This window comes from Priapulus caudatus, unplaced genomic scaffold (genome assembly GCF_000485595.1).
Source record: "Priapulus caudatus unplaced genomic scaffold, Priapulus_caudatus-5.0.1 Scaffold689, whole genome shotgun sequence".
Taxonomy (NCBI): Eukaryota; Metazoa; Priapulida; class Priapulimorpha; order Priapulimorphida; family Priapulidae; genus Priapulus; species Priapulus caudatus.
Genome location: NW_014577750.1, coordinates 38405 through 53393, shown reverse-complemented (window position 1 = coordinate 53393; position 14989 = coordinate 38405). Strand labels below are relative to the sequence as shown.

The 14989-nt window shown below is 44.5% G+C and overlaps 1 protein-coding gene across 5 annotated transcripts; it reads right to left on the bottom strand.

Annotated features, from left to right (window-relative positions):
* Positions 1–69: 69 nt before the first annotated feature.
* Positions 70–14548, bottom strand: LOC106812812 (mucin-5AC-like). 5 transcript variants are annotated; one of them, XM_014816792.1, is made up of 4 exons: positions 14401–14548; positions 6833–7077; positions 2206–3887; positions 70–1848 (listed from the first exon to the last, which is right to left on the bottom strand). In XM_014816792.1, the coding sequence occupies exons 2-4, from the start codon at positions 6936–6938 to the stop codon at positions 1492–1494; spliced, it is 2145 nt and encodes a 714-aa protein (XP_014672278.1). In that variant the 5' UTR covers positions 6939–7077; positions 14401–14548; the 3' UTR covers positions 70–1491. The 5 variants fall into 5 exon arrangements, with proteins under 5 accessions (XP_014672278.1, XP_014672282.1, XP_014672279.1 ...); XM_014816796.1 differs by having other exon boundaries at positions 6845–7077; XM_014816793.1 differs by lacking the exon at positions 14401–14548 and adding an exon at positions 11810–11883.
* Between the last annotated feature and the right edge of the window lie 441 nt (positions 14549–14989).

Sequence of the window (14989 nt, the reverse complement as noted above, 5' to 3'; positions counted from 1 at the left end):
TACGTTAGTTAGTACTAAATAAGTAACTATTACTTTGTTAGTGTACCTACTAACTTACCTTTACTTATAGTACGTAGTAAGTACGACTATTACTACGCGTATATATATATATATATATATATATATATATAAAGCCATTGGCCTGCAACCCCAACTCAAAACCAACACGAAAGCTGTTATACAATGAACGCATAGAAAGACCTCCGAACCGCCTGTCACTATCGTACCGATATATCATACGCTACAATGTGAAAAATAAATGGAGTATATATCGATTTTTGGGAATCTCAGTGGACGAAATTGTGAAATACGAATGCTGGTGATACCTATCGTATCGCGACGTATGCGAAACCAACTGTCGCACTTCATAAGAGATTTAAAAACACCTATGTACAGATGCACAACCGCAGGGGCGCTGGCAGTGCCAAGGGCAACTGCCACCTGCACGTATACAAAGACATACACATCAGGAAACCGATCCGATTCCTAGCTGCAGCCGTGAGATATTCTTCACAGAAACACTCCCACGTAAAAGGACAGTAGAGTGTCGGTCACCACCGCCCTTCAAACGACATCTAAACTTAGACAGCCCAGGAGTCCCGACTGGCTGACAGGGCTGACTCTCAACAACCGATGGAATCAGTCAAATCCCATCTATTAAAACAACGTCTTTACGGCATCAGACGCTTACAGACAGATCTCAATTCAATGACTGATAGAAATCCGTGTACAGAATTGTACAAATCCGTACAAATACGCAATATCGTACAGATTACCACGAGAAAAATTGTGACGGAACAAATGATCAGTATGCCAAGTATTTATACGCATTACCGGCGATTAAAAACTTCATTAAACTGTGCGCAACTGCCCCGCCAAACTAACCAACGTCAGTTCATAGAGAATCATCGTAAAGACGATCAACAACACCAACTATACATCAAGAGCTAACAACACGTATGTATTATTAGCTACGTATGTATTATATTATACGTATGTATCAGAAGTAGATAATAGGGAATATAAAATCCCTATTATCTACTTCTGGTATGTATAATACGCATTATTACCTCTTGTATGTATATATGACATTCCGGTTATACCGTGGGGCAAGCAATGCAATCATTGGTTTACGCTGACTCATAATCCTTCCATTCTGACAAACACATTTTCAGAGACAACGAAAGGAAAGCAATGTAATCATTGGTTTACGCTGACTCATACTCCTTCCATTCTGACAAACACATTTTCAGAGACAACGAAAGGAAAGCAATGTAATCATTGGTTTACAATGACCCACGTCATCGTCCTTCTATTCTGACAAACATATTTCCAAAGACAACGAAAGGAATGTTATTTGACCAGTACTTCCTCAGCACGCCGACGTGGCAGTCACTCACACGTTGACGGTAGCAGCAATCTTCAGCCTACCGAAGGACCACAAGCCACGAAGGATGTGGGGACCACCAGAGGGCGACTCTGTCTCACCGATTAAAAACTGACTTGGAGCGCGTCGCTGTCGGAATCTCCCTTTGCCGTGGCGACGATGTCGTAATCTGCATCGGGGATGTACACGCCACTCTTGTTCTCCACCATCTCAACCTGATCCGGCTTGAACCCCGGGTTGTCGATGCCCCCCTTCTGCCGCGGCATCGCTCCGTTGCGATGGTGGCCATTTTCTCCTCCGCTCTTGCCCTCCGTCAGCCGCTCGGTGCTGCTGTTGCTCATTGGCTCTCCATTCTTCTGCTTCAGGGCGCTGCCACTTACCTCGTTCTGCGTCGTGAGGATGGTTTTTGGCCGGGGAATTTGGGTCAGCGTAAAATCCTCATTGGTGAAGTTTAGGTGTGGCTGCGGTTAAAGGATAAAGACATTCAAGTAATCACGTGATGCGACCCGACATGTTTTTTTCGAATTGGAAAAAATAACAATACAGTCACGTCGCAATAAACAGTTATAGTTTATGACAAGCAGCAGTTTTGTTGTGTTCAATTAGAATAAAGAGAGAATACCTTTCACGCTATATTTAAATACATCTCTGTGTACTTCAGCTGGGTACGTGATACGCAATACGTACGAGTATTAAGTGAAATTAATTAGTGAGTGATACGTTAGCTATTCCTTCAGGTAGGGAATCCAGCAAAGAACGCGAGAAAAGGAAAAAAAAGAAAGAAAGAGAGAAGAAGAAAAAGAGAACGAGAGACCCACCGTGTCCTTGAGCGTGAACGACTGCTGGTGGTTGCTTCTGCACGAGCTCACGATGAGACCCACTATGGCCACCATGAGCAGCGCCCCCAGTAGCGACCCCACGCACACGTAGATCACTATGCGCACAGTTTTTGTCCTGCTCGTCGTCGCGTAACCGGCGGTGACGTTACCGCCGTCGGCGACGTCACCGTCGGCGGTGACATTGAAGCGACCTTCACCGATGACGGTTACGTTGTCGTATTCGCTCGTAGTGTTGCCACCGAGAGCAGTGGTGCCGGTGTCACTGCTGGTGGAAGCTACACCATCCATTACATCTACGGTCGTGGTGGCAGTGGCGACAGCAGCTGCGGTAGTTACAGACGCACGCGCGTCAATAGTTGCATCCTCGACTTTGGCGGTCGACGCACTAGCACTGGTGGGGACGGTGGAAGATGTGACTGCAACAGCTCTAGAGGAAACTGTGCTCGTAATTTGGCTTGCCGTTACAACTCCAGGGGAGTCCGTTGCAGTGGCTGCTACAACATCCGTCGTAGGCTTTACAGTGAATCGAGTGGCATTCAACGGAAACAAAATGGAGATTTTCTTAGCGCTAGAAGACGACTCGATGGAACTGCTAGTCGTTGCCGCAGGACTTGTGGACAAGGTGGAAATCGACGTTGCTTGGTTCGAAGACACTTCTTGGCTCGGGGACGGCATAAGGCTTGACGACGGTGCGAGTTCCGAGGACGGTACGTGACTCGAGGACGGTGACAACTCCGTTGGCGATATTTGGCTTGGGAACGGTGCGAGAGCAAAGGACGGAGAAAACTCTGGGGACGGTGGCATTTGGCTTGACGACGGCGGCGCGCTCTGCTGCGCGATAGGCTCAGCGTCTGTCGTTGCCGTGGCGACGCCCTTACCCGGCGTCGTCTCGCGGGTCGGGTCGGCAACGGCGGCGGGCGGTTCGGGGTCAGAGGTCGACGTAGCGACGGTGCTCTCCACCGCGTCAGCATCCTCGCGGACGTTGTCGAAGAGAACGACGGGATTCTCCTCCGCCGCCGCCGGCCGGGCATCCTCCGTCGTCGACGACGATGCTGTCGCCACGGCAACTGCGCTCGACGTCGGTTCGAGGAAAGAGCCGAGCGGCGACGTCGCCGTTCTAGCGTCGCCGCCAGGTGGCGCCTCCGCTCCGGCGACCGTGACCTTGCGGATGGCGACCTCGACGGACGGAATCACGGACGGCGTCGGCGTCGAGGGAGACGTCGGAGCACCGCCGCCAGAGTGCACCGGCGAAGGTGCGGGTTCGCCGGACGCGAGACGGGTCGCGAGCGCGTCCTGGGCGTGGCCCGCCTCCGTCGCCAGCGGCAACACGACTCGCGTCGTCGCCGCCCGCTCGCCCGCTCCGCCGGCAGCGTCCGCGTCTGGTGGCGCCACCTGCGTCGTCGCGACTGCTCTCGTCGTCTGCGTCGGGGCATCCGACCCTGCAGTGACCTCCGCCGCCGACTGTGTCGCGGGAGGCGAAAAGATTGTCTCCGTCGTCGCGGCGACGAAACTCGATGCATCCGCGGAGGGTTCTAGTTCGGCTGCGTTGGGAGGGTCAGCTTCCTCATCTTCTGCTGCTGGTGCTGACGCGGAGGGAAGCGGAGATGTGAGCGAGGCGCCATCGCCACCTGTTGTGCTGGCTGCCGTGGAGTCGGTGAGATCTGCCGGGAGTTATCCACAGAAATATCACTAGTGCATCGCACACACGCACTTATGCTGTAATACACTACATATACTACGTGACACACCACACCATACCACAGCTCACCGCACCGCACTGTACCGCACCTAATTTAACCGCATATAATCAGGAGTTAATAAAGACAAATGAAGACAAATAAAGACAATTTGTCTTTATTAACTCCTGATATAATTTTTAAATATTGCTTCAGTTAAAATGCCGAATGAATACTCAGACATCATAAGGAGCTATGCTATCAGTTTAGGTTATCCGTAGCAGATGAGATGTTAATATATCCCTTTAATTGGTGTTAAAAATTACCTTCAATATATAAAATATGCTAGATAGTCAATTACTAACTTACATGCTATTCTAGGCTATTGCGGAGAGGAATGACGTTCACACTACTGCAGACAGGTCATCGCAAATATTCAAGAAAAGTTCGACATTGCATTTTGCTGTTCCCCGCCCTACTACTACCGGACGTTAATTGAGACGTTCCCAAAATTTGGATTGCGAAATTGAAAACATAGAATTCCGATCGCGAGCGCTGGCGCGGATGCACAAGGCGTTGCCTGCATGCGCGTTGCTGCTGCGTTCCTCATCAGAGACAAAAACACGGGGTTCGTGCGTGCATCCTAAATATAAATCATATATCATAATCATAAATCATAAATCACGCTGCGGAATGGAAAACATCAAAACATCCAGCCGTGCGAAACACAATAGCATCACCTGTGCGCGCGCGTAGATGAGCGTGGTTGAGATCTGTTGCTGGCTGGATTCAAGTATCAATTCTGCTTACAGCACGCACACGCACACGCGCGCACGCACACACGCACCCACACACGCGCGTACACACGCACGCACACGTACACGCGCATACGCGCATGCGCGCGCGCGCACACACACACACACACACACACACACACACACACACACACACACACGCACACGCACAGATGAACAAACTGCTTAATTACACGATGGCACCAGGCGAATGCAACCGCACCTACTCTACTCTACTCTACTACCATACTCTTCATAAGGTTGGTTATGAAAGTTTTTTATACAGTAACCCCATCTCGCGAGATAAAGTCGAATGGGGCGCATTCCCCCCCCCCAGGTATATGTAGACAGAGATTGTGAACAGAGATGAGAAAGTTTTGTGTAAGAAACCATCCGCGCTTTGTGTGTTTTTTTAAACAAATCGCGCGTAAGCATTTATTTCTTAGCAAAAACTCGTCGCAAGTTGCTGTATAAAATATGAAGCCTAAACCCGTGTGAAACGACGAGAGCTTGCACTGCAAAAACGCACCACGCTAAATAGCAATCACGTTTAGTACGCATTAATAATAATGAGAAATAATTAAACATATAAAAATATTAAACAGTACAACGCCACTGGATATACTTCATCTCCTAACACATCTACCGTATAGACCTACGCACAAACGGAAAGATAACCTGGAATAATATTAATTTTCTGGCAATAATATTAAAATCTTCAAAGTCGGGCCATATTATTCCATGTTCTGTTCATAATAATCATGATTAAAAACGCTATACTGTTCCTGCTTTATGTTGTGATGCGCTAATGTAGTTTTTGTTTATCGTATAGAAGAATGATCTAATGAAAAATACCGAGCATGGATTTTCATATAACATCCGGATAGACATTTCCCGTTTGGCGATTATTTATAGAGTTCATATACACAAGGTTTGAGTCACTGAAGTCAAAACTCCGGATGGGTGTATACGCACAATTATATACTCGTAAAACAACAACATCCTACTAAAATACATCATACACACTGACTGCATAAATTCTACAGTTCAATCATTACCTAGCGTTCACACATACTGACTCATGAATTGTCATGACACTGACCCGTTTGACAGAGCAGAGGCGGGGGGGGGGGAGGTTCTGCTAATCATGATACAATAAAGTTAATTATCTTTGTCATGTATGCACGATAGCCGATATGAATTAATTTACCATTAAATATGTCTGCGGCCTATAGACCCTCATGAGGCCAGATGTACAGCGAAACAATCTGACCGTACATGCATCACGGCGCTGTAGATTACTTAATTAATGAGATCGGACTTGCTCATTAGCGAGCGGAAACCCAATCGTTCGAACATTAATACTTTACGATTAACGACACGACTCGTATCCCCCCTGATTCACCTAACGCTCAATAATTATTATGAATCACTCTGTTCGATTGAAGAAGCGTCAAAATCTAACGTCTGTGGTGTCGAAGAGCTGTAGCATGTTAGTTTAATACATTAAATGAAAAAAAAAAGTTTTTTGTTTCCCCTCGTTGTTTAATTTACCACAATTGCATCCGTTTTTATTGCTATCAAGAGCGTAATTACGTATTAAGTACTTAATAGGTACATTGATTAGGTACATTGATAGGTACATAATAGAGGTACATTGATAGCAACAAGAGTAATACTTAATACGTTCTTGTTGCTATCGATGTACGTCTATTGCTATCAACCCACGCTACAGGAAGGAGGACGATGAGAGGGAACAAACACACAACAGATTGCGACTCGAAGAGCGCAGAAAGAGAGACTCTCAAGTTCAAGTTCAAGCTCAAGTAAAATTTATTTTCATCGGTATATAATGAACATTATTAACATAAGCTAAGAGCTTTTGCACCGATATCAAACAAGAGTAAATAGATATTGATTAAAACACGAGAGAAAGGCACACAAAGGCGTAGCAAGGTGCTAATTAGTAATTACACGCTAGCGCATGCACCATCTATAACAAGTCCGCCCTCGATCGCTTAATCCACTCCCTACGTTACTCAATCTCACGCGTGCTAACTCAATTACACTACACGAACAACCGCGAGATGAGATCCAGGTGAAATAATCGGCATGCAGGTCCCGATCGCTGCCTACCTGTGAACGTACCTTGTGCTCTAACTAGGACGATGGCTGCTGCCGTGCAGGCGATGCAGAGTAATTGGTGCCCCCACCTGCTATTACCGCCGCCTCCACCCCTCATGACGGCTGTGTACGATCACAGACGCACACACACACACAGACCACACCTGCCTGCTGTACAACGTGGTGGTGGTGGGGGGAAATCTTGCTGGTCGTAATGTCTGTCGTACGGTACGTCGGTCGTATTCTCCGTCCCACGCCTGCAATATGACACACGCTAAATTAATTACGACTATATATATATATCAAGAATACATAATAGAAGGACCTTCTTAATACGCTCTTGATAATATTTATATATATATATATTTATATATATCTCTTACATCTTATCAGGAGTAGATAATAGGGATCCCTATTATCTACTCCTGATCTTATTATCGTGCATGTATCGCGCGCACGGATTGCATATAACGCGATTGGACAACTAGGTTTTGTTCATAACACCATGAACACATCTATTCTATGGTAGTAGGTCTATACTATCAAGAGCTAATATTGGTATTATTAGCTCTTGATAGTATTAAGCTATAGTATCTCTATAATATTATGAGCTCTTGATAGTATAGACCTTACAGTAGCAGGAGCACACGAACATATAATTCTCTCTATTCACCAATTCCCGATTATCGGTTGTAGTACAGAGATGCTCATAATAACAGCTACTACGTACGATTCACTGTATATACTTTGAGAGAAATCGGGAATATATCGTAAAAAAATGTCAGCAAACTTGAGCAGCAATAATACGCGTTTTGTTAAAATCTGCCCTGCGCCCATCCTTCCCGACACATTGTGACACCACCGTCAGTTTCACCACCACACCACCGCGGTCACGTCCAACTTTGCATAATAAAAGCCAATATTAATGTCGATGACTCATGTGTTGAACCGAATGAATCCTGATAAATTGCTTGAGAGGCACACGGCTAGAACACCACAAAGGCCGCAGCTGCTTTGTCGCTGTTGACTACACAAGCAATACGAAAACACACCTGTTAGCAAATGCTGAATCGCACTATATTCCCAAAACAGACATACATTCACAAATATGTATTAGATGACAACGAAACCGTTATTTTACATCGTACGTGTAACGGATAAAACTAACAATGCGTACGTGACTGGGACGGTACGGTATATGAATGATATCAAGAGCGGATAATACCTATCCGCTCTTGATGATATATCATAATTATGTGGCCAGACGTCTATTACCTAGTCTGTTTATGATAAAACATCTTCGTTTGGCTAGCCGGGGAGTGCAAAAAGGCTGCCTGTCTGTTTTGCGCTTCCCCTAACCGGGGCGTTCACCGTGTATCACCTTTTAGGGCGCAACCAAAACAATATACACATGAACAGTAGTAGAGAAAACAAATTCACTCCTGATATGATGATGTACATCGTGGCATATCACGGGAGAGAGCGCGCGCGAGAGAGAGAAAGAGAGAGAGAGAGAGAGAGAGAAGAGAAGAAGAGAGAGAGAGAGAGAGAGGACCGAGAGCGAGATGACAGAGAAGCTGAAGAGCAAGTCGAGACAATACCACGGAGAAGCTTATAACGCTGACAAATTTTACGTGCAAAACAATTCACTTCCGATATCGCCGTCATATTTCACTAGAATGTGATATCTCCTGATATTGCATTCTTCCGTGTAGCTAATGATGAGTTTACGACATGCGGGTCCCCGGAGGAGCATGTCTGAGTTATATCCACACCCCCAGCATCTCACATCAGCATTGAGCCTGAGTACTATAGCCCACGTACAGTGAACTGCCGCGTATACTTATCCAGCGCCATCAACCCTTGCAGCATGACCTTAATAGACATTTTATAAGCGAAAAATGACTATAAAGAGTATTAACAATATATATATAATATATTATATATATATTATATAATAATATTATATATATGAGAGAGAGAGAGAGAGAGAGAGAGAGAGAGAGGGGAGAAATAAAGAAAGAAAGATAGAGATAGAGAGAGAAAGAGTATATAGTATCAAGAGATAATAATACCTAGGTATTATTAGCTCTTGATAGTATATATCTATAGACCAGTATCACATTCCTTCCTGGACAGAACGTGAGAAAATTATAGAAAAATTAGTGTATAGGGACCTAATTTGACAGATATAAGTACGGTTTTGATTTTTTTTAAATAGCAGCAGTACCTATTTCGTGCTTCATATTTCTGTATGAGGAAATACATTATTAGTATTACACGGCGAGAATCCGCAATCCAAAGTCACCTAAATCTGTCTGCATGTATACATACGGTGACCACAAATCACACAAGGTGTACCTAGCCGTGTAGTAGTACTGTACTGTAGATATCTGTAATCCTATACAATTATTCTCACTCATAGCACGGTAAAAATACCAATTAGGTGACATATGGGTCACCCAGTAATGGCCACGGCCACTTTGAGTAATATGCACCTAGAATACCTGTCATAAATTGTTCAACACTGCGATCCGTAATATTTCGTTGGACCAGTGTTGGGAAATAGGCCGTAAAATATTGGAGTTATGGTACAGCGATCAGTTTAAATTAACGAGATATGCCACGAATAACTTTAATATATTACTGGCTATTCATACAAACTGATATAACCATTGAAAACGTTTCGCACAGCAGCCGATATTTAGGCGACGATAAAATTCGCGAGTTCATCCATTTTCATAATAGCTGCAAAGTTATAGCGGAAAGGATTTCGGCAATGCCATTTAAAATAAGCATCGCTGCCTTTATACAGGAAACAGCCACACATTTGATCATTAGAATATCAATCGTTGACTACCTAGATCCTGGCAGGGGCGAATAATGACAAATTTATTCATTATTGGTGGAACTTGTCGTTGAATTATTCGTCGAATTTGTCATTATTCGCCCCGGCCAGTATCTAGGTAGTCAGCGGTTGACATTCAAGGTCGAACGTATAGCTGTTTCCAGTATAAAGACAGCAATGTGGAATTTATCGTCGAATTATTCGTCGAATTAGACATTATTCACCACTGAGCTACTGACTGTACAAAGCATACACAACATAATAATTATATACAGACAAATAATTCACAGACTAATTACCGATAGTACGCACGAGCATTAACATGACGAACAGATTTGTCTGGGCAACGGGTTCACGCCTGACACGCGTTCACACGTACGCGATAACGTAATTACGACATGGTCACAATTGTTTCATCAATGACTGTATTTTCCTGCCGAGTTCACAGACATCTGTTATAATCCGGCATCAGTCAATGAGCTTGAAAAGTTTAGTACTGTACTACTTTCGCAAAGACATAATGGCGATGGCTAGAATGTTGCTGCAATGAATTTTTAAACGTGATGCTTGCGAGTTTATACACACTGAAAAGCGACTTCACGAATGTTCTTTCGATTAAAATCACACACGCTACACAATATATAGACCCAGATCCCCTAATTAAACGCACAAACGCACGCACGCACACGCACGTATACACACGCGCAAATTTACTATAGCTACACACTCAAGTGTTGTTTTTGAGATAATCTCTTGATTCGCTGATGTCGAGACGAAAACGACAGAGCGTACAGTTTCGCGTCTTCCGAGCCCGCCACGGCAGCTGCTGCAACACTTGCCAACAACCAACATCACTCCTAGCAAATGATGCTACAGTAACTAGAGCCGATTCACTCTACCGCGGACCAACAACAACACTCTGAGGACCTTGTATGCTATAGACTATAGATATAGATCTATAGTATAGAGAGTGTCAGGATGAAATGGCCATGCGGGCTTGTCAACACTTATTATTGTCCTTACATTCTTCCCGTGCGCGCAGGAAATGCCGTGTCAACACAGCAGTCAGGCGAACGTGGTGATTAGACGACCCAACCCTCTCCATTCTCGTCATTATGGTGTTTACGCTGTGGTCGGATGAGTGTGTGAGGAAATGAATGCTACGCCACCGTTGCCATCTGCACCTAGTTCTAAAAGCAGGATTTACGTATTACCTTTAGGGCCTCCCTAGTTCGATTACCCTTTAGATACGTATTCAGGGCGCACACACACGCACACACAGAGACACACGCAAGCACGCGCGCACACACACACACACACACACACACACACACACACACACACACACATACACACAGAGACACACACAACAAGACGTTCCTACGTATTAATACGAAACAGTAATCGCCATGGCAACTTGCTCTTCAACCAATGATTAACGCCCTCGGCAATACCAGCCATGTGTCACGTACAAGTACGTAGGCCTACGACTCGTGTGGCTTGGTACCTAGCACCACATAATCCTTCACGCCCCATATCCCCACTCCCCAACTTCTTTAAAATATATATGTATGTGTAGAAACGCACTCAAGATAAATGCTATGCGATGCCGCTTCGCATAGAGTGCGTAATAATAATTGACAAATGTTAATATTTAATATAAAAGCGTCGTCTACAACTTACATCGGCCGAGTGCACGCACATCAACATGAAGCTAGGAGCACGCGTACAGACAAAACGCTAGCGAAATACAGTTTTACCTTCTTCACAGCGTAAAGACAGCTAGGCATCAGATCTGGACGCAAGTGGTAGACTTGTAAAATATTCATGTTTAATTACCACACGTTACTCGATGAGTACAGCAGTCATTGCTAAGATACACACATATACCATACATCGATACATACATACTATATTATACACCTACATCGATATATCTATACATCTATATATCTATACTATCAAGAGCGTATAAAGATAGCCTTCTTTATACGCTTTTGATACTATCTTGATACTATACATCGATGGCGTGGCCATTAGTGAACCAAATATGTTGTATCAATTTAATATATCAGGGAAAAAACCAATACGTGTAGGATGCATTAGAAGATATAAGGAATTTTTTAGTATAAATGACGCACCTGAAATACCACATCCACTATTAATTAACATACAGGTGCACGCAAGCGTGCCTTTATGTAACCATGGTTACATCAATCCCACAGCGTAGCCATAACAACGAAACCCGGCTGCGACTTTTATTAGAGGCGCACGCCGAGTTAACCTGCATCGTTCTATATTCATTCACGATGTTTAGCACGGGCGATATAATACGCCATGTAATGTCACAACCCAGCGGAAAATTCGTCTGCCACAAAACACTGTGCGATTGTAACGTACGATCTTATCGGCTATTTTTTTTAGCCCATTGAAGATTGTGATTGCAACTGGTGTCACCATAGACCAGAGCTGTAGGTTATTGGCTCTCTGTGTAAAAATTCCCTTTTGCCAACTTCAGCACTATGAAATCGATGGGAACCTGTATTTCCCTCATTTCCGAAATAAAATAATGGCGTGCCATGCGCACGTCCACCCAGCTGCTATGGGACAATAGCAGCCTCCCCTCACCCGGTATATATCCCTTTGTTGTGTTAGCCACCCTCGTAACCTACATTACAGGTACACCCGGACCTGGCTTGCCATCGGGATACTGATGCTGCTGCTGCTGCTGCTGCCTGCACCCACGCAGACGCTGCACTGTTATGATCAGTTACCATGGTAACGAGGAGTGTACTAAAACTGCTGCTGGTTGCGGGCGCTAATCGGTTGGCGCGTGCTGCTAGTAACGCACAAGTAGCGAAAGAGAGCTCGTTAAATCTATGTCCGCATCGGTGTGGTGCCCAACGTAAACACGCTTGAAAATAGGACATTTTACCTGCATCCGTGTTACGCAACCTGCCACTTCCCGCTCCACACACGCGCGTAAACAATGTAGGTGTACGTATAGGCGATTGCGTGCGTGCGTGCACGCGCGCCTGCGTGTGTTTGTGTTTGCGCATGTGTATGTGCGCGTGTTTGCGTGCGTTTGTGTGTGTGTTGTGTGTGTGCGTGCGTTTGTGTGTGTGTGTTGTGTGTGCGTGCGCGTGTCTGTGTGTGTGTGTGCGCGTGTGCGTGCGTGTGTGTGCGCGCATGTGTGTCCGTATATGCATGTGTATGCGTGATTGCATACGTAGCGTACCGTGCGATGCGAACCCACGTATTTCTAGTATTGCTGCTACGACAAACCACAGCAGCTACAGTAGTTGATTACATGTGATACATCCGTGTGATCTATTTCTGCGTGTATTTCGTTACGGCATACATACACTGCCGCCGCCGCCGCAGCAGATTCACCTGGATGCAGGCGGGCAGGTGCGACGTTATATACCTGCGCGCATAGGTGAGTCATGCGATGCCCGCTCACACAAGGTGACGATAGCGATCTAAACGATAAAACCTGGCTAGAAAAACGTTGACATGTGGCGTTGACGTGCGTTAAAATTACGGGATTCAAACACAAACAATACTAGCTGAGATTCACCAGGGAATATAGTCACAGGCTAATATAGCAATTTTCTGCTCTTATATATGTGAGCAAATGTTTGTAGCCACTGTTCGCTAAGGTATATACATGCTCTATTCGCTATACTCTATTTTCTATATATTCGATGCTCTATACATGCAGCAGATTTGTAGCCATTGTAACGGCAACAGATAAACAACACTATATACACTGGCGCCCACAGGTCTTAAGAAAGTAAAGAAGGATAACATCCACATTGATAATAAAAAGCAGGCGCGCTGCATGCTAGGGGGTCTGGGGGCATGCCCCCCTGAAACTTATTGAATGGTAGACGTCTGAGATGCATCTCGGAGTCTGCGAGAAGTTTATGACCAAAATGTCAAACAAATTTTTACAAAATACTGGAAGCACGGCTCCAGTGCATCTATCTGACGGCCGCTCACTACTATATAAATATTAAAATGAATATATACTATTATATATATATAATATATATAGTATATATATAAAATATATATATATATATATATATATATATGTAGCAGATTTGTAGCCGCTACAAATTTTTGCGACTATATTCCTTAGCGAACAGTGGCTACAAACATTTGCTCTCATGAGTCATATATAAGAGCAGAAAACAACTATATTAGCCTGTGAATAAATACGCGATTCACCAGCAATATTGTAGGTTTGTTGAGGCTGGCCGGGCTAGGGTCAGTTCAGTTCACGGGTTTAATGATGAATGATAGGGTTAAGATTCGATCTGGGTTAGGGCTACGGCTAATTAGGCCTAGGTTAGGGATAGGTATATAGGGTTTGGTTAGGGTTAGGGGTAGGGTTATGCAAGGGTTAGTGATGGAGTAACGTACGCTAATTATCCTAGTTTAGCACCCCGGATTTGTTTACTACATTGGCGAACTATATATAAATCTNATCTCTCTCACTCTCTATATATTATATATACACACACACATATACATAATATATATATATATATATATATATATATCTGAGACCCTAACTAGGATTAAGCATAATTTACATAGCGGAGTCCCAAGGCAGAAACGAGTCGTCAGATAAGCGTTGAGATAATATTAAATAATCTTCACGCGTGGCTATGCAGGATCCTATGGAGGCAACCGCGATAATCAACTAGTTACTGCAACCTACCTCTATCAACTACATGTAGATTCAAGCCGTTGTTCGAACGAGACGATTCAGCGATGGCAAACGCATGGTCTCAATACACTATGAACATCATCAACACAACGCCATCCTTACCTGCCGATCGAGCTCTCTGCCTCTCACACTAACGACTAGCACTGCGTTAGTGCTGCCAAGATTTACTCTTTGTTTGATTGGGAGGTACCATGCGCGGCGACCGTGATGGGGGAGGGGTGGATCGTTGGTGGGTTGTTGCCCAGGCGCGCGCTTTGCAACATTTACGAAAGTGGATCATTTACGCTGGCTCTCCCTCTGAGATCATCCACCGCGCGTATGTAATTTGTATGGATCACCGTGAATCTCAATTAAACATGAATATCCTCACCAAGATAACTCCTGAGCACACACAAAAAGAATCAACACCCACTTCAACAATATTCAGCCACTAATATCACCACGTAAATCTCAAAAGATATAACATAATTACCAACAAACTCATGAGGTCACAAACGCAAAAGAATCAACTACCCGACTCACACCTATTTCACAAACTAATATCACCATGTGAATCTCAATAAACATACTATCCAAATAA

What these genes read in the sequence shown, in the direction of transcription:
- LOC106812812 (XM_014816792.1), bottom strand. Translation starts at nt 6,938, where the DNA reads ATGAGGGGTGGAGGCGGCGGTAATAGCAGGTGGGGGCACCAATTACTC. An exon ending in AGCACAAGGTACGTTCACAG is followed by an intron (nt 3,888 to 6,832) that starts GTAGGCAGCGAT and finishes AACTCCCGGCAG; the next exon opens with ATCTCACCGACTCCACGGCA. An exon ending in CGTTCACGCTCAAGGACACG is followed by an intron (nt 1,849 to 2,205) that starts GTGGGTCTCTCG and finishes CTTTAACCGCAG; the next exon opens with CCACACCTAAACTTCACCAA.